This window comes from Pholcus phalangioides, unplaced genomic scaffold, assembly GCF_987345545.1.
Source record: "Pholcus phalangioides strain wild (caught in Gottingen) unplaced genomic scaffold, Ppha-v1.0 ptg000003l_1, whole genome shotgun sequence".
NCBI lineage: Eukaryota > Metazoa > Arthropoda > Arachnida > Araneae > Pholcidae > Pholcus > Pholcus phalangioides.
Genome location: NW_028301596.1, coordinates 27,313,785 through 27,333,079, shown reverse-complemented (window position 1 = coordinate 27,333,079; position 19,295 = coordinate 27,313,785). Strand labels below are relative to the sequence as shown.

Here is a 19,295-nt window from a genome sequence, read left to right as displayed (position 1 = left end):
GGTACCTGGAACAAGATCCATGAAACTGAAAAGATGTTCAATTGTGTATATGTATGGTTTGTTAAAATTTTCCACACACACATACATTGCACTCAGGGGCAGCTTGAGAAAAAATCTCTACCCGAGTGGGACCTATTTTTGGGCCCGTGACCTCCCCAATTAAAAAAAAACTTTTGTTTCAATCACTTTGTTTTGATGCGTTGAAAGGAACAGTGATATTTTATGTCATAACATATCATGACGAATTTCTTTTGACCTTTTACCTTGGATTTGGTGCTCCTCCTAGAGCGGACAGAAATCATTTGCCCATTTTTTTGCCCTTTTACCTCAAACTTAACACCCCTCCTAGAAAGGGCATGAATAAGTTTTCCTAATTTTTTTTTTGCATTCCCACTTCAGATATAACGACCCTCTTAAAGCGAACAGAAATAATTTTCTGTAATTTCTTTCACCCTTTTACGCCGGATTTTGCCCTCCTCCTTTCTAGAGGGGGGCAGAAATAATTTCCCTTAACTTTTTTTCTCCATGCCTATCTCAGACTTGGCACCTCTCCTACAGTGGGCACAAATAATTTTTCGAATTTTTTTTTTTTTTTACCCTTTCACTTCGAATTTGATGCCCATGCCCTTCTAGAGCACACCCAGTGCCACTGATCTGCCCCTTTTTGAACTAATAGGAAAGTCTGGCAAGTCGGGAGACTGGCCAGTGATCAGGGGCATTAAAGTGCATGGGTTTTCTCGTGTGAGCACATTTTTGTGTTTCTCCTTGTGTGACAGGTAGGAACGAGGACCAAGTGCAGGATCCCTATTTAAAATGGTCAGCTGATAATAGGTTTTAATTCATTCATTTGTTTTCTTAAATGTTTTGTTTCAAAATACTGTGCTGTGTTGGCAATTCGATTCTGTGTTTTTAATAAAAGTAATGCAAGTCAGGAAAAAAGAGGCATGAAAGGCTCAAAATCTCTCCCACATCAGAAGACACCTTCAATTCCAATAATACTCCCCACAACAAAGGAAAACACTTTTGCTCTCGTTTGTAGAGAAATTGGGTGACCGAGGGCGATTCCTCCATCATTTTTATTTTTTACTGCACAACAACAGAGAAAGAAATTGCTTCTCCCCCCCCCCCAAATAATCTCAGCAGGGGTAAACGAAAAGAGCAGGCATGTACATTTTATAGTTATTTTTTTATAAATGTGTATAATATATTTAACACGTTTTGAGGCCTCTTCTTTGGCGCTGAGTGCAATTGCACCGATTGCACTTCCCTAAGACCGCCCCTGCTTAAAGGTAAGTTCACCAAGAGTGAGGCGTCGGTACCTGCTTTTTTGGCTTATCCAATCTAATGAAGAAAACAATTAATGCACTTATGCTTTTTTTAACATCATATCTATGCAAGCAAGCCTTCTCTGCTATGTTAACTATAAAATGCAAAGCAAGACTACTGCTACTCAACCGTACATGACCTTGTACACATTCCTCTATGCAATTTCTAATGAATTGGTATATGCCGGAATGTGTAAGTATGTGTTCTGAACCTAATGTGAAGTATCCTCAAAGTATCAATCACAAGTTTCAAAATAATCAAACAAAACTCTATTGATGTATTTTTTTTTACCCAGTGATTTTTGTTGAAAATATTCTGTATTCAAGGATGGGGAGTTTCCGGTACAGAGGGAGGCCTGCGTAGCATGTACCGTGTGGGTGGCAGCATGTGGTGCCTTTTGCTCTTGGGAATTCAGGAGGGTTTATCGCCTTTCCGGCGTGCCTCCTATACGTTCACTATATAAATGCTATATAAATATTAACATGGAGGTGCGTCCGGTTTTCCTGTTTTCAAGGAAAAGGGTGCCTCAAGTTTTTAATATTATTCCCAAGGGTGCCCCAAACTTGAAAGGGTTGGGAAACGCTGAGCTAGTTACAAATGCAAGATCGCAACAGGCAAAATGTGGGTATGAGGTGGCTGAGGAAAAAGATGCCCACATTCAATAATGCAATCAGCCCACAGTTTACTCCAAGCAGAATTTGAAAAATAACTTCAAGCGCACATACGCATGTCTACAATGCTACATCTAGTTTTGTATCATAAAAGTATTTATTCGCACGTGTGTTAATTTTTTGAGTGAGGTGCACTTACTAGAGAGTTTGGGGTAGAATATTACCTACAGTTCCGTAACACGTGTGGGCAAAAGCAAAAACCGTCATTTCAGTTTCAATAACATGACAATAAATAGAGCTTGAAATTTTTGGTTGTAATGTAAATCATTGCTTGTTAGCGAGTCAAAATTTTTGCTTGTTAACCGAAGTTCCGCTGTATTTCTACAGTAGTGGTCAAAATGACCACTTCAGGAAAATTTTTTATCATACCTGTCTTAAAAAGGCTGTTTGAATTTCTTTTAATATGATTAGCATATTTAAAATAATATAATAATATTTTTTTTTTAAATTACAATTCATGTTATTTTTTTTTTATTTAGTTTAGTTTCTGGCTGATGAAATGTATTGTTGAAACAGAAAATTTTGAAGAGCGTATAGCAGTTGTTTCTCGAATCCTTGAAATTATGATTGTTCTGCAGGACTTAAATAACTTCACTGGAGTTCTGGAAGTGGTAGGAGCTATGAATTCAGCTTGTGTGCACCGTTTAGAGCATACTTTCAATGTAAGTACTGTGCATCCTGCAATTAATAAAAAAAATTTCTATTAAAAAAATGTTTTAAAGACATAGTATAATTACTATACGAGGTTTCTTCAAAAACCATCCGACCATAATTTTTCGTGCATAAATCCATGAAGCTAGGGATGCATCGTTTGTGGGGTGCGCATATATAGGAGATCCTAGTGTTCATGCTTGAATTTTTTCCTTCCTTCACAAGCTGCAAGTCGTTGGCAGTCTGCTGATGATTATGTGTAAGTATATATATATACACATACATTATAACTTCCATTTAAAATAAAAAATCATAAACAATGAAATCCTAATTTAATGATGTTCAAGGACTGAGAGAAAAATACTTGTACACGATTTATTATTATTGATGAAATATATTAACATGATGGAATGTTATCAAGAGTAAGATAGCCAATTATCATTGTATTGAAGTTTCAGTCACGTTTAAATCATAGAATGTAAAATTTCAAATAGGTATAGTGTACAGATTTTAAGTAATGCATTTCCATGTTCATATTTGATATGTACCTACATACTTCAGGGCTGGATCTCGAATCCTGTGAACTATGTGGCCACAGATGGCACCAACCATATAATTTATGCAAAAATTTACTATTTACTGAGAACCATATAAAAAATCTTGCCCTGATATCTCATGAGTCCAGCTTTATGGCCCCCACAAGGGTATAGGGCTGGCATTTCTTCAGGCCTGGGTAATTACCATCATTTATGCTTTTTCATGCTATAGATTTATTATAAAGAGGCCTCATGAAAAATCCTGGCCTAGGGGCCCTGATCCAGGATGTGTGCTTAGGATAAAAAAAGATTCCCATGATCGCAGTGCCATAGTGTGCCTTCTTGTGGCCTCATGCAGACTTTTAATTGGGGGCCCCTCTTGAAAGGGTTATTATTATGCAAAACAAGTTTAAATTTTTGTAGGGCCCCATTCTGCTTGGGGCATAGGGGCAGTCAGGGCCATCTTAAAAGGATCATGGGCCCCCGGGCTAAGTGATTTTTCTGAGAACCTACCTAGAAAATTCTCAAATTTCAACTACTCGTTTTTCTGAGATCCCTCTTCTCTTGAGGCCCTACGCACTGTCCAGGTGGGTCCATGAGTTAAGACAGCACTGGGGGCAGTGCCTTACTTTTCTTTGGTAGGGACCCAGTTGAAACTGGGTACAAGAGGTGTCGACATGAAGAAAATGAATATTGAGAGCAGCTGAAAATAACTATTTGTCCCATATATATGGGGCTTCAGCCCGTGCGCAGGAGGCAAAACGATGTATTGCATTGTAAACTGAAGAGCCAAAAAAACTGGCACAGGCATGCGTATGCAAATAAAGAGATATGGAACCAATCAGAGTATGACGCTGCGGTCGGCAACGCCTATATAACACAACAAATGTCTGGCATAGTTGTTAGATCGGTTACTGCTGCTTATAATTTTGGTCCCGTCGGTGTCCATTGTTGGCAGGTTTTTATTATATAAAATTGTAAAGTATGGACAAAAGGCAGTTATGTACTATATTAAAAAAGTTGCTATAACTACTTTACCTCAGAAGGAAACGGAGGGATAGACGTATGTGGGTACATCCTATTAATGCATAGGGACCTTCATATGGTGTTTTTAAGGGTATTTATGTCAAATAATAAAAAAATTCCATGCAAAATCATCTTGAAGAAGTAGCCAAATATGTGGACGAATTCGACCCGCATCTGCATCGTATGAATAGCTCCGAATAACCGAATGAATGAAACTTGTATGTGTGGATGGGCGGAGCCCGCACTTAGTCAGAATATTAGCAAAGGCTCTGTTGAGCTATTCTACATTTCGACAAATTTCGGACAAGCCTCTCAGCAAGACCAACGTTAAATTTCACACCTACAGTCAGAATGTTATTGTTCCCATGGGAGTTGTCAAAGTCGCTGTTGCATACGAAAATCAGCGAATGGAACTGCCTGTTTATATTGTGGAACAAGACTTTTCTTCAATACTTGGACGCGAATGGATAGGGTCTCTGTCGCTGAAGTGGGACCGCATCCACCAAGTAAAAACACAAAGTGTCAAAGCTACAAAAGAAGCTGTTTTGGATCTAGTTAATGAGTACAGAGATATTTTTGCTATATGATATATCGATTGTATATCGATTATGTAGTTCATCCTTATTATTTAGTTGCAAGTGTGTGGCAACACTATGTTTTGTTTATGTTTGGTAGAGTAAAGATGTCAGTAGAAAAACGGACGCAGCAGGTCTTGAGTCTGTCTCATTGTCCACATATTTAGTCGTTATTTCTTGTTTACAAATCTAAATACACTACAAAATGGCGCAGTCGGTTCTCGCTCTACGTGGCATTGTATAACGAAGCCCGGTTTACAGTCTAAGCAGCGTCGTGATACGGTGATCGTCTCGGTTTCTTTTTCCTTCCTATCACTATGGCTGACTTGCAGGAGCTTCTTCGTCAGAACTTGGAGGTCCAGACGAGAATTGTACAACTACTGGGGAATTCCACCGCTTCAAGTTCATCGCCGCATTTAGAAAAATACGTGGAGGGAGAGGACATAGAAGATTTCGTGGACAAATTCGAAACTTTGACCACGCTGTACAGCTACTCGGAATAGAAAAAGGTGGCTAGTTTCGTTACGTTGTTGCCGACAAGTACATTTTCGCTTCTGAAGAATTTGCTCCATCCAGAGACATATCAAACGTCACGATTTGATACGATCAAGGATCGTCTGATAGCCCATCTGAAGCCGAAACCTCTCGTGATTCCAAGTCATCATACGTTTCTAAATAGGCGACAGAGGGAAGGGGAAAGCATCTCCAGTTATATTTCAGCATTACGGCGTCTTGCTATTCCATGTAATTACCCAGAGGCTCAGCTGAAGGTGATGCTCAGAGACGTCTTCGTTAGTGGATTATTAGATAAAATCATGCTCGACCGAATGTTCGAAGAAGATGATCCCGATCTGGATAAGGTTCTCAAACGCGCTTTGGCAATAGAGCAAGCACAGTCAAGTACTCAAGATATTCTTCATTCAAAGAATACTGCTTTCACGTCCATGAATGAACTCAAGCCATCTACGACGCAAGAGGTAAACAAGAAAGCTAAGGCCAAATTACCAAAGGCTAAAGCTCCTTCTACAATGAAAATACAATGCTACCGTTGTGGTGATGAAAATCACAAGGCTCCTTCTTGCAGGAAAAAAAATCTTCATTGTAAACTGTGTGGAAAAAAAGGTCATGTTCAACAAGTGTGCCGAAGTAAATCCAAGCTACACAAATTAGAGGATGTCGGTGAGACTTTTTCATTGAATCACATAAAAAGTGATCATCCGCTGCTCACTACAGTATTGATCGAAGGTCATCCAGTTGCAATGGAAATCGACACAGGTAGTGCAAAGGCTCTGTTGAGCTATTCTACATTTCGACAAATTTCGGACAAGCCTCTCAGCAAGACCAACGTTAAATTTCACACCTACAGTCAGAATATTATTGTTCCCATGGGAGTTGTCAAAGTCGCTGTTGCATACGAAAATCAGCGAATGGAACTGCCTGTTTATATTGTGGAACAAGACTTTTCTTCAATACTTGGACGCGAATGGATAGGGTCTCTGTCGCTGAAGTGGGACCGCATCCACCAAGTAAAAACACAAAGTGTCAAAGCTACAAAAGAAGCTGTTTTGGATCTAGTTAATGAGTACAGAGATATTTTTGCTGAAACTTCGGGGAAAGCATCTAATTACACTGCTAAATTAGTTCTCAAAGAACATTCACAGCCAGTCTTCCAGAAGGCTCGACCTGTTCCTTATGCATTACAGCCCATGGTGGAAAAAGAATTACAGCGCCTTGAAGTGGAAGGTATTTTGCAAAAAGTAGAAACTTCTGACTTTGCTACACCAGTTGTTCCAGTCAAAAAACCAGATGGTTCACTTAGACTGTGTGCTGACTATTCTCATACAGTCAATCCTCAATTACAAGTGCCACAGTATCCTGTACCAAGAACAGAAGATCTGTTTGCCAAGTTGTCCAAAGGAAAAATTTTTGCAAAGATGGACATTCGCACTGCATATCATAGCATACCTGTTGATGAAGCTACATCAAAGCTGCTCACATTAAATACACATAAAGGTCTGTATCAACCGAAAAGATTGATGTTTGGAATAAATGCTGCCCCTGCTATCTGGCAAAAGTACATTGATTCAGTTTTACTCAGTGTCCACATTGAAGGACTATGTATTTTCTTTGATGACATTCTGTTAGCTGCTGAAAATGAGCATGAGTTACTCTGCAAGTTGAGAACTGTTTTCCAACGTTTACGGGAAAATGGGTTACATCTCAATATTAAGAAGTGTGAATTTTTTGCCAAAGAAGTCAACTATCTAGGATTTACTATTTCGTCAGGTGGTGTGAAGAAATCCAGTGCCAAAGTAGAAGCTATTTTAAAAATTCAAAGACCTTCTAACGTGAAAGAATTGAAATCTTTTCTCGGAATGGCTACATTTTATGCAAAGTTTTTTCCTCAACTATCTGCAATTGCTGCACCCTTACATGATCTCACAAAGAAGGATACAAAATTTAAATGGTCTCAAGCATGTGAGGGAAGCTTCAGGAAAATCAAAGAAGAAATTGCGTCGGACAAAATTCTGGTACACTATGATCCACAAAAGCCAATTGTGTTAGCTGTGGATGCAGGGCCTCGAGGACTGGGTGCCGTCATCTCGCATATGCTTCCTGATGGATCAGAATGCCCAATTTCTTTTGCATCCCGTACTTTGACTAATAGCGAAAGGAACTATAGCCAAATTGATAAGGAAGCACTAGCCATAAAATGGGGGATCGAAAAATTTCATTATTATTTGATGGGACGTAGATTCACATTGATCACAGATCACCAACCATTGATACACATATTTGGAAAAAAATCAAAGTTACCAGGATTATGTGCTACACGCTTACTTCACTATGCTCTATTCCTGCAAAATTTTCAATTTGACATTTGTTACAGGAAATCTGAAAATAATGGAAATGCAGATTGTCTGTCACGATTTCCACTTGCTTGTGAAGAACTGTTTTCAATGGACAGTGTTTCATTGCATCACCTGGAACACATATCAAAACTTCCTATGAGCTACAAAGAAATAGCTATCGCTTCTTCTCAAGACCCTGAATTGAGGCCGACATTGGAAAAATTACGCCAAGGTATCACTTTAGGTGCAAGAGATAGAAACTTTTCCTTACAAAGTGGGTGCATCATGAATGGACTTAGAGTCTACATACCCAAGAAATTTCAAAATTCAATCTTGGAAGAGCTACATGTGGGTCACATGGGAATTGTGAAAATGAAAGCGTTAGCAAGATCATATGTGTACTGGCCAAAAATTGACACAGATATTGAAAGACTTTGCAGAAATTGTCCTAGCTGTGCTCAGTTCAAAGGTTCTCCACCTAAAAATGACATTCATTACTGGAATATCCTTCAAAACCATGGGAAAGAATTCATATAGATTATGCCATGTATGGGAACAAGACGTACTTACTTATTGTGGATGCTCATTCCAAATGGCCAGAAATTTACATCGTTCCTAACATGAACTCTAAGACATTGATCAGTATTCTGGACTCTTTGTTTGCACGTTATGGAATGCCAGGTACCATAGTCTCTGACAATCAAAGTACGTTTGTGGGGGAAGAGATGCAACAGTTTCTGAAGTCATGTGGAATACAACACCTCACTTCACCACCTTATCATGCAGCTTTAAATGCACAGGCGGAACGACATGTTTTCAACTTGAAGCAAGCATTACGATGTCTCAAAAGTAAAAACCTACCCGAACAGAAAGCTCTCAATATCTTTCTTCTTGCCTATAGAAGAGCACCTCAGGTTTCTACTGGATATAGTCCAGCGTCATTATTTTTAAAAAGGGAATTGCACACGAGATTGGACTTATCACGGCCTGACATAGTCAGAGAAGTAGAAGCAAAGACCAGAAAGAGAGTTACATTTCTTGATCATGTTTACGAGGTGGGACAGAAAGTGGCTGTAAGAGACTACAGATCTCCATATAAAAAGTGGGTTTTTGGTGCTGTTGTTTCCAGAGACGGGGAACTACAGTATACTATATCGGTACAAAATCAGCTATGGAGGAGACACAGTGACCAGATTCGTCCAGTTGGACCAAGCATAGCGTTAACTCCAGCGATAATACCAACACCATCACAGGAAATAACTCCTGAACCAGTGCAAGCACCATCACTTCAAGACAGTGATGTTCCATCGCCAGAGGTGGAAAGTTCAACCATGACACAACCAACTGCTGTTAAAGGACATGATCCTGTGTTGAAGTCCCCAGACACACCATTAGCTGTGCGACGGACCCGAAGAAATATAAAACCTCCAGAAAGACTCAATTTGTAAAGGGGGAGGAATATGATATATCGATTGTTAGTTCATCCTTATTATTTAGTTGCAAGTGTGTGGCAATTCTACATTTCGACAAATTTCGGACAAGCCTCTCAGCAAGACCAACGTTAAATTTCACACCTACAGTCAGAATGTTATTGTTCCCATGGGAGTTGTCAAAGTCGCTGTTGCATACGAAAATCAGCGAATGGAACTGCCTGTTTATATTGTGGAACAAGACTTTTCTTCAATACTTGGACGCGAATGGATAGGGTCTCTGTCGCTGAAGTGGGACCGCATCCACCAAGTAAAAACACAAAGTGTCAAAGCTACAAAAGAAGCTGTTTTGGATCTAGTTAATGAGTACAGAGATATTTTTGCTATATGATATATCGATTGTATATCGATTATGTAGTTCATCCTTATTATTTAGTTGCAAGTGTGTGGCAACACTATGTTTTGTTTATGTTTGGTAGAGTAAAGATGTCAGTAGAAAAACGGACGCAGCAGGTCTTGAGTCTATCTCATTGTCCACATATTTAGTCGTTATTTCTTGTTTACAAATCTAAATACACTACAGTTTTGGCACATGTGGACGCCATCCTGACCCACATGAACACTTTGAAAGTTTGGGTGCATTCTACATCGTCTGAAAAACTCCATATAAACTGAAGAGCCAAAAAAACTGGTACAGGCATGCGTATGCAAATAAAGAGATATGGAACCAATCAGAGTATGACGCTGCGGTCAGCAACGCCTATAACACAACAAGTGTCTGGCATAGTTGCTAGATCGGTTACTGCTGCTACAATGGCAGGTTATCGAGATTTGAGTGAGTTTGAACGTGGTGTTATAGTCGGCGCACAAGAGATGGGACATAGCATCTCCGAGGTAGCGATGATATTTGGATTTTCACGTACAACCATTTCACGAGTGTACTGTGAATATCGGGAATCCGGTAAAAAATTTAATCTACGACATCACTGCAGCGGGAAAAAGATCATGCAAGAACGGGACCAAAGACGACTGACGAGAATCATTAAACGTGACAGATGTGCAACCCTTCCGCAAATTGCTGCAGATTTCAAAGCTGGGTCATCAACAAGTGTCAGCGTGCGAACCATTCAAAGAAACAACATCGATATGGGCTTTCGGAGCCGAAGGCCCACTCGTGTATATACTTCAATTAATCAACGTTTTCAATTCAAACTCTTGTGTTTGGAAAACAACATCATTTCTATCAATCGAATCACATAATTTTTATTGGTAAAAATTCGTCACTGAAATACAATGCATCCTTTTTTTCAAAAACCCATTCATGAAGAAACGTTGTAAGCGGAAAAATGCTTTAAACGCCTAATTTCCCGTGAGATTTTGAGATTTCCTGTGAGATAGATGGAACACGAAAGTAAATCGTATTAAGCGTAAAAACGTTCCAAGCTAAGCAGGAACGTTGTAAGCGGGATCAACTGTTGTTTCTCATTTATATTCTTTACTGAAAAAGCCATAAAATTTAAGATGATTGACCAGTTCAATGGCTTTTGACAAGGTACTGAAATAATTATTCAACGGACTATTGTATGCTGTTAGCCAGGGCCGTAACTAGGATTTATGTCGACCTGGACAAACATGATTTTGCCGTCCCCACATTCGATAATTTTATGACAGTGTTCTCTGTTCCCATCTAAAACTGCCACCACCTAAATTTTCCTGTCAGTTTAACGTATCGGGATCCGATCCCTCTACGTTAATGGTGGTCTTGTCGTTGTGTGGGAAATTCCTTCTTATTTTAGACCCCAGGGACCTCTGTTACCGGAAACCACTTGAGGACCCGCCAGCAAACCGGTAAGGGCCAGAATGTTTGCTTAGTTCGGCAGGTGTGGTCTTTCGGCTGTCGAACAAGAACGGGTCTGAGGTCGGGCCACTGATGTCCCATATAAATTAATTTTCCTCATGACGACGATGTTGCTATTTTTGTGGAGGGTTCTGGTTCAGATTTTGTGTAGGTTGGGCGAGGCTTAAGGGTTCGTCCTGAAAAATGTTTTTATTTCCATTAAAGGACCTCCCGGGGGAGTTATTGCAAGTCTCGTTATGTGGAAAACATAGAGTTGTACTCACTTGTTTTTGGTGGGGGGCTGCAGACCTCCGTCGGAACATTTAATTTCTTTTTGTGTTATTTGTTTAATGTTTACATAGTCGGGAGAGTCTGATCAGCTCTCCGAATTGGGTCATGTTGCCAGATTTCCGATGTGATATTTTCTTTGTGATGTTTATTATTTATTAACGCAGGAGTATGCAAATGAGATATTTTTGTTGAGGCGAAAAGGCCTTGCGAGGACGTGTGGTCCTAAAATTTTATGAAATGGGTGTATAAATTCCTCCCTCTTTGGCTAACTCTTCTCTTCCTTTGTTTTGTTCATTCAAACTAAAACCCTCTAGTTGGACGGTTGTCCGTCTTGCTGCCACATCATTTGGCCTTAGGCTGGGAAAATGATCCAATAGTTATTCAAAATGAAATAGTTTAAAGTGTCTGAATTTGTTTTCTGGCAGGTCCGGAACCGAATTATTTTATCTTCATAGTTGAAAAAAACTTCATTGTTGGTGTTGGACGGAAAATAACATAGCAGCTGGCCTCGTCTAAAGGTACATGCAGTAACGTAACATCGAGCTGGTCCGGCCCTCAACCGACAGGCCCCCCCTGGAGCTGGTCCCTCCCTCAACCGAGAGGCACCCTGGAAATGATCGACGTGATCCAGTCAACCACGGCTTCCCGACCGGCAAATAAAAGACTGATTATTTACTGACCATAAACTAGTGAGAGGGTTCCTTTCTCAATATCGAATAGAGGGTTTTATGTAGAATAATGTTCTGTTAAAATTGTGTGACTAACGCCCGAACTTAATAAATATTTTCATGCGAAAGTTTAGTTGTGATAATTTTCCATTTGTTGTTTGCTACTACAATTACAGGATATTTCGAACTGGGCAAGTCACCCCCATAAGGGACGTTGCACCAGGTGCAGTTGCCCCCTCTGTCCTCCCCCTCTAGTTCCGGCCCTGCTGATAGCAAACATGTACACTATCAGTTCTTTCTTTTAAGAGAAAAATCTTTCATTCAGCAACGGAACTCGATACATCTACTTTTTGCTTAGATATAGAAAACGAAAGAGAGAAAGAGCAAAACAAACAAGTATAGGACATTTCACATAAGGTTTAAATAACACATTTTTTTCTGTTAAATCGTGAAATGAGTACCGTAAGATTGCTTGAGACTATAGCAGCAGTAATGTTATGATAGTATAATTTTTCTTCTCAAGCATAATTTTGAATCAAAACGACAGAATTTTTACAAAACCTTTTTTTGGGAAACGGAAACATCTGTGGAAAAGGGAAGGGATAATTTTCAAAAAAAGTTCCAGTCATACATTTTTCGCAGTTATATGTCGCGTCATATAAATGAGGCTCCATTATTTGAGCCCCCCCCCCCCTCAACATTTTCAATAAGTTTTTGCCTATGGAATCTCCTTGTCATTCATCTCGAACTGGTATGGGGTGCTGGCATTGAATCCTGTACGGAAATAAACGTGTAATGTGTTCCGCAGGATTCTGTACATGCTGTAAGTCTGCGGACAGATTTATTCGGATGACACTCAATAACTACTACTACTAAACCACGCTTAGGGCGCAGTAGCCCAGGTCGATAAGATACTCGCCTAAAGTACCAAAGGATGTTTAGAGGTGTCGCAAGTTTGATACCCGATTCGTCCTTGTCAGAAAACTTACCTGACACAGGGGTACAACAAAAAAACGGCGACTTGACCGCAGCAAAAAATTGCTACCGCAGGGAGTCCCCCATCGAGGGGTTAGCGCACCAACCTCTCGACGAGTATAAAAAACAAGCTTGCCGTTCGGAATCAGCAATAAATTGTAGGTCCCAGTCTAATTAGCCCTCATGTGCAGAAAATGACCGTGGTGCAACGAAAATGATCAAATGATCTAAACCACGCATGCACCTCGTCCATATTCCTCTGCGGAACCTCTAACAAATTGGTACATGCGGGAATGTGTGTGTACGTGTAGTGAAACCTGACGTGAAGTTTGTTTCTGTGTAATGCTGGTTATGTGTTGTGCTGCCATCTGCCACCAGTTTTCCTAATGGTGAGTGAAGTGTAATGATTGAATAATTTATCGTTGTAGCTGTGTTGCTCTCTGTGGCGAGAGTTTTTAATGGGGAGATCGGCTTGCATTTTCGCCTCAAAGTTGGGAACCACAGGAAACCAACTTCAGCCAACCACCACTGCGGTGACGGTGGGGTTCGAACCCGGATCCCCGCGATGGGAGTCCGTCATTATGACCACTCGTCCACCACAGCGGCACACTAAATAACTGCAGCAAGTGTCATTTCGTTTTCAGGTGTAACAACGGAGTGGCTGGGACCCTCATTTCCGACTAATGCATCGAGCACGTTGCCTGTCTGTCGAAATTTTTTCAGTAGCTCACGAATCGTTTTCCCATCTGGGCCCTTTGCGACTTGAAATTGCATTCGAAAACTTCTTGTAGCAGTAGGACTGTAATTTAATCGGTGATACTCCAACAGAATAAACACATGTTCCTCCATGGAATACATCACTTCCGGAATTTCTTTCATTGTACGCTAATAGCAGTCACATTTCAACGGTGAAATTTTTGACGACTGATCGTTCTCGGTGTCTGATCTCTCTTTATAGGAATCTGTAATGCCGCCGCGGCATCATCTACTGGCTTAATTTGTAACTAAAAGTATTGCGGCTTCTTTATCAGATTCTTAGTTTTTTAATAAATATACCACTGCTTTCATGCTTCTATCTATCACTGTTTCCGAGTTATTTATTTTCAAAGTTAATGGTCCTTCGTGAAACACCCTGTACATGCATAAACAATTTTCTAAAATTATTAAAGGTGAACTGAAATTAAACTTTGCTAGCTTGACATCTGCTCAAGTCAACATGTTTTTCAATCCCCTTAAGGTGTCGAGTTATCAAGGCTCCACTATACCAGTGGTTCTCAACCTTTGGAAGCCCGCTACCCTTCATTTGTTTTGTAAGTGGAAGGTCCAGTCAAATACACTACTAATGAAAAATAAATGAAGGGAAATATAAAACTGCAGATCAGTTGTGGCCCAGTATGAATGATGTCACTGCCCAGTACTGAGCAGCGACCCGGTGGTTGAGAAACACTGCACTATACTACGTATTTATCATTTTTATATCACCATGTATAAAAAAAGATTGTTTCCTGATTTTTTTTCAGACTGTAAAATGCAATTTGAAGAAAGCATTGGAAGAAGCTCAAGACCTCAATTCTGATCATTTCAAAAAGTATCAGGAAAAGTTGCGTTCTATCAATCCACCTTGTGTTCCTTTTTTTGGTAAGAAGATAAGTATAATTTCCTTCATATATAATATTGTCATGAACACCATTTTCCCATCACAATATTTTAACTTCTAAAAATGAAGTTGAAATATTGTGATAGAATATATATATGAAATAATGGAAATTTTTTTAAATAATAAATAATTAAAGTTTTAATATTTTGTTCACAACCTAAATGTCACAATGTATTTTTTAGTGTGTTAAGTATATTTTAATTTAATTTAAAACTTGTTCTGGCACCTTTACACGACATATTATTCTGGTGCTCTCTGACCATTTCAAACCTGTGGTACAATGTCTCTCTCTCAGTACTGTTTCACCCCCACAGATCCCGTGCATATATAATTTGAATATTTTTTTCTCTTGAATGTACTGTTATAGTGCTTTTTTTTCTATACCTCCCTGCCAAAAAATGTTTTCATACAGAGGCTACTGTTTTTTTCTCTTCTTTCTCATCGTGCTGATAAGATGATCATGGCACTGCGAGTTTGAAGGTCATGAAAGTCTTTCCCTCACTTTGCATCATGGATAATTTCTCCCTTCTTATCAAATGAAGATTTTTGTTTTGCCTCTTGTAAGCTTACTAAATTGTGCATTTCAAGACATTGCAACTTCTTTTTTCAAGCTCAACTTTTTTTATTGCTTTTGTATTCCTAATTTCTTTTGTTTTTCTTGGCTTGCTTGAACCATTCAAGCAAGCAGGATTCGATGTCTTTAAAGTTCGAATCTCGAAATCTCTTGCGCTTTGTAACCCCATCGTGCGCTGCAGAAATAATAAACTCCTTAGATACCAGGATACTGTTTAAACTTGTACGGGGTATTCCCTTCATCTTAGCAAATGCAACTTTTCTCATTCCCGATTTTTCATACGCAACCACTAACGCTGCTTTGTTTTTAATGGTGAACGAATTTTTTTTAAATTTGGAGAACATTCTGACAGTTGGATGAGAGCGGACACAGAAAACTATGTTGTGTATGTCTGGTGAAAACTAGAAAAATAAACCTCATGATTTTTTTTCTGTAATGAACACCAGGGTTAATAGATGCTCTACAATCGTCTAGCCAAGATTTGTTTCAAACGTCAAAAAGCAGCCAAAAATATTGAATTCGCCCTATAAACTAAACATTTTTTTCACCTTAAAAGGGAAAAAAAACCCCTGGCGAATTTCTGCCATGGATACTGCTTTTTCAGCTAATGCTGCCCAAAAACCGCAACTTTCTGAAAAAAAAAAATTCTTGATGAACCATTCCCAAACAAGAAACAGCCTAATGTTGACAGAAGGATTCTGTTAACAAGCCTGTAGGAAAAGGTATGGATGGGGGAATGAAGACGGCTTCAGTGGTTTCTGCTTGAGAAATGCTATAGGTATAATAAATCTTTGACACAGCAAGAGTGAACGACGAACTTCCGTGTATATTGTACGAAGAGTTTCGGATTTGAATGATAATTTTCGAAAGGGTGCTTTCGCAAAAGTGACTTATTAAGCGGAGTAGAGTGACGCATTATCATGAATTCAATATCATTAGTACCCCATAGAGGACAATTGAGATTTTCAAAAAGTGACCCGGTAAGCGGAGTGACGGGTTAACCCGGTGACGCACTAACGAGGTTTGACTGTACTTGCGAACTGTGCCACAAGATGCTCAGAGATGTTGTGTGTTCAATACCCTCTTTTGTCGTTAGGAGTGCCTTTTCTAGTACAAGGGACTATTGCAAAAACAGCGCCATGATGATCAAACAGCACATTGCTTTTGAAAAAAGTCTGCACATTAAACATTTGGTGTTCGAACCTCTCTGTGAGAAACAATAAAAGCCGTTTGGAATCGGCTGTGAACTGTATAAGTAACGGTATAATTATGCATATTGTGCAGAAAATGAAGGTTGTAGAAAAAAAAATTAAATGAATATTTTTTTGGTTATCCTGAAGCTATGTATATTGGATGATCAAATGAAAAAAAAAAACAGACATTGTCATCGGTGCATAGCTCATGTTAAGATAACAAATTCAAAATTTGAAAGGTTTTTTTTTTTTGAAATTTCACATTTCATTTAAAAATTTCAAAGTGAGTTTTTAGCAATCTTGACAAAATTAACATTTTTACTAAAACGATGAAACAGCCAAATATTATGAAAAATAATACTGCCCCGTAAAATAGGGATCATATGGTCACACTCACGAATATATATATATATATATATATATATATTTGACACTTTTATGTACTACAAATGAGGATTCTTGTTCCGCAGAGCAAATGCAAACTTTTGGGACACTGTATATTAGAGTAATATTCAAAATTTATTAAGGGTTCCGCGGAATAGCATTGTAACCATAAACGGTTCCGCACAAGCTTTGATGTTGGTAAACCCCGTCTTAATATATAGCACAGTATCATCAGCACAAGATATCGATTTGCCATTTGGCCTCAATTTACAAAAATCATTGATATAATTCAAAAACAATGATGACCCTCGTGGGTACACCTTTTTTGACTTCTTGAAATATGCTTATTTTTTTCATTCATTTTAACAGCCTGTTTCCTATTATAATAAGAGGTTACAAACCATTTTAACATATTGCTTCTTATTTCTGCTATTGATAATTTTGTAATGAGTACATTGAAACCTGCATAAAACAGAAGGCCAAGAGATTGAAATTATTTTCCAGGTTTTCAATTTATAGAGGTGCACATAAAAATACAGTAAAACCTTGTTAAGTCGTCACTCTGGTTAAGTCGTTTTTTTTCTTCAGACTTGTCCAGCTTTCGTATACAACAATGATATTAAACCCTCGTTTACTCATCGCTAATTTTCGTTAGCTCTTTACCATGGAAAAGTTTGAGAGAGTGAGGAACAGATACTTTCTATGGCTTCCTTTAAAAAATAGCTTATTAACAGCATTATCATATGCTTTATTATCATAAACTTATTTAGTTCTGTTGTGGTGGGTTGGTAAGATGCGGAGTTACAGATGGGATGGGTTCAGGGTACATGGGTTCAAACCCACCCACCTACAGAAAAATACACTTTGCCGCTGTGGTGGTTGAGTGGTTATAGTGACGGACTCGCGATGCGAGGATCCGGGCTCGAACCCCACAGTGGTGGTCGGCTGAAGTTTTCTGTGGTTCCCAACTTCAAGGCGCAAATGCGAGCCGATCTCCCCGTTAAAAAGTCTCGCCACAGAGAGCAACAGTCCTACAACGATAAATCATTCAATCATAACACTTCACTCATAGTTAGAAAAACTGGTGGCAGATGGCAGCACTACACATAACAACCATTACAGAGAAACAAAAAACTTCACGTCAGGTTTCACTACACGTACACGCACATTCCCGCATGTACCGATTCGTGGGGGGTTGTGTGGGCGGGGTGCATGTGTGGTGTAACAGTAGTAGGTAGGGCCTCCAAAAAATGGCTCGGGGATCCATGATGTTCTCAAGTCAGCCACCTCGTTGGGCAATTTGCCTGTTGTGGCGTTGTATTTGTATTAAAAGTCACCATAAAAGCCTTATGTGTCAAAACGGAACAGTTCAAGTAATGAAAGTTATACCTGGGAAGTTCATTTGCCGAATAAGTTTTTGAAACATTAAGTTATGTTCAAGCAAGACCTGATTTCTGCATGGGCCCCATTAATTTAGGGCTCCAAATTTAAACAAATTATCCTTGTTGAAAAACCAGACATTTTTTTCCAAAGTTGAGGTCTACTAATGTGTGCTTTTCTCTACCCCGGGCCCTCCACAAGACCCTGGATTCTGTGGATTCTGTGTTCGAGATTACCTTGTAGTTAGTATGTGAAAGATTACCTTGATAAATTTTACCAAGATGTAGTAGTTCATGATAAAGACATGAAACACTAAAATTAAATTTCACCTATACGTAAAATTGATGTGCAGTATTTCTGTTGTGAAGAAAATCAAACTATTCTAACAGTTGCTCTGATTAGTCTAAATTAAAAATTACTAGTATAAATCAAAGTATACTAGTATATTTTAAAACAATAATTTAAGTAACAAGAGCTCTAAAAAAAGGTAAAAAATTCTTTTTTTTTTTTTTTGCAATCTATAAATTGTATTAATATAATTTTAATTCATATTTTAATAAATGTAATATTACTTTAAATTTTTACGATTTTCACAATACTGCACATTAAAACTGACGGCACTTCACTTAAGTCGTCACTCCGCTTAAGCAGTCATAATTTTTCGATGAGGTGACGACTGTTCAAGGTTTTACTGAATATGCAGTGATTTATTTCTATCATTTATGAAACTTAAGTTTTGAGAACATCACCCTAACTTCTATAAACCAACGAGTGTTAATTAGAGACTTACATATTATTATTTTGAATTTTTTCATGTCTGCTGTTTCAAATAATTATACATTTGAAATTTCATATTTAATTGCACTAATAGTTGAATTTTATAATAAAAATGTTCCCTTGAATAGCAATAAAATGAACACTTACTTTTGTCAAAAATTAAAGTTTTTTAATATAGTGAAACCCCTCGATATAACGATGTTCTGCAGACCAAGAAAATATATCTTTGTATATTTATATTGAGTATAGTTATATCGAGAAGCAAAATTATCCTAATGTGAGATCTAATTTATGCTTTTATTGTCATCTTTTCTGCATCAACATTGTTAATACCATCAGAAAATGTGTTTTTATGTATTTATTTGCTGCAAAAAATTGTAATTGATCAATTTATTATAAAAATTCACTAAAATGTATTGCCCTGTGAAGAAGTTTACTGCATTGCACTTTCATGTCTTGCACAGAAAGTAGCAATACCAATGAATTGCTTCA

The 19,295-nt window shown here is 38.5% G+C and overlaps 1 protein-coding gene across 2 annotated transcripts in view; it reads left to right on the top strand.

Annotated features, from left to right (window-relative positions):
* Sos (Son of sevenless guanine nucleotide exchange factor) overlaps nt 1-19,295 on the top strand; it is a 530,159-nt gene that overhangs the window by 424,300 nt on the left and 86,564 nt on the right. For both annotated transcript variants that reach the window (XM_089247363.1, XM_089247362.1), the window contains 2 exons: nt 2,477-2,659; nt 14,359-14,476. In XM_089247363.1, the coding sequence (XP_089103489.1) occupies nt 2,477-2,659; nt 14,359-14,476 (301 nt within the window). The remainder of the gene's footprint in view (nt 1-2,476; nt 2,660-14,358; nt 14,477-19,295) is intronic.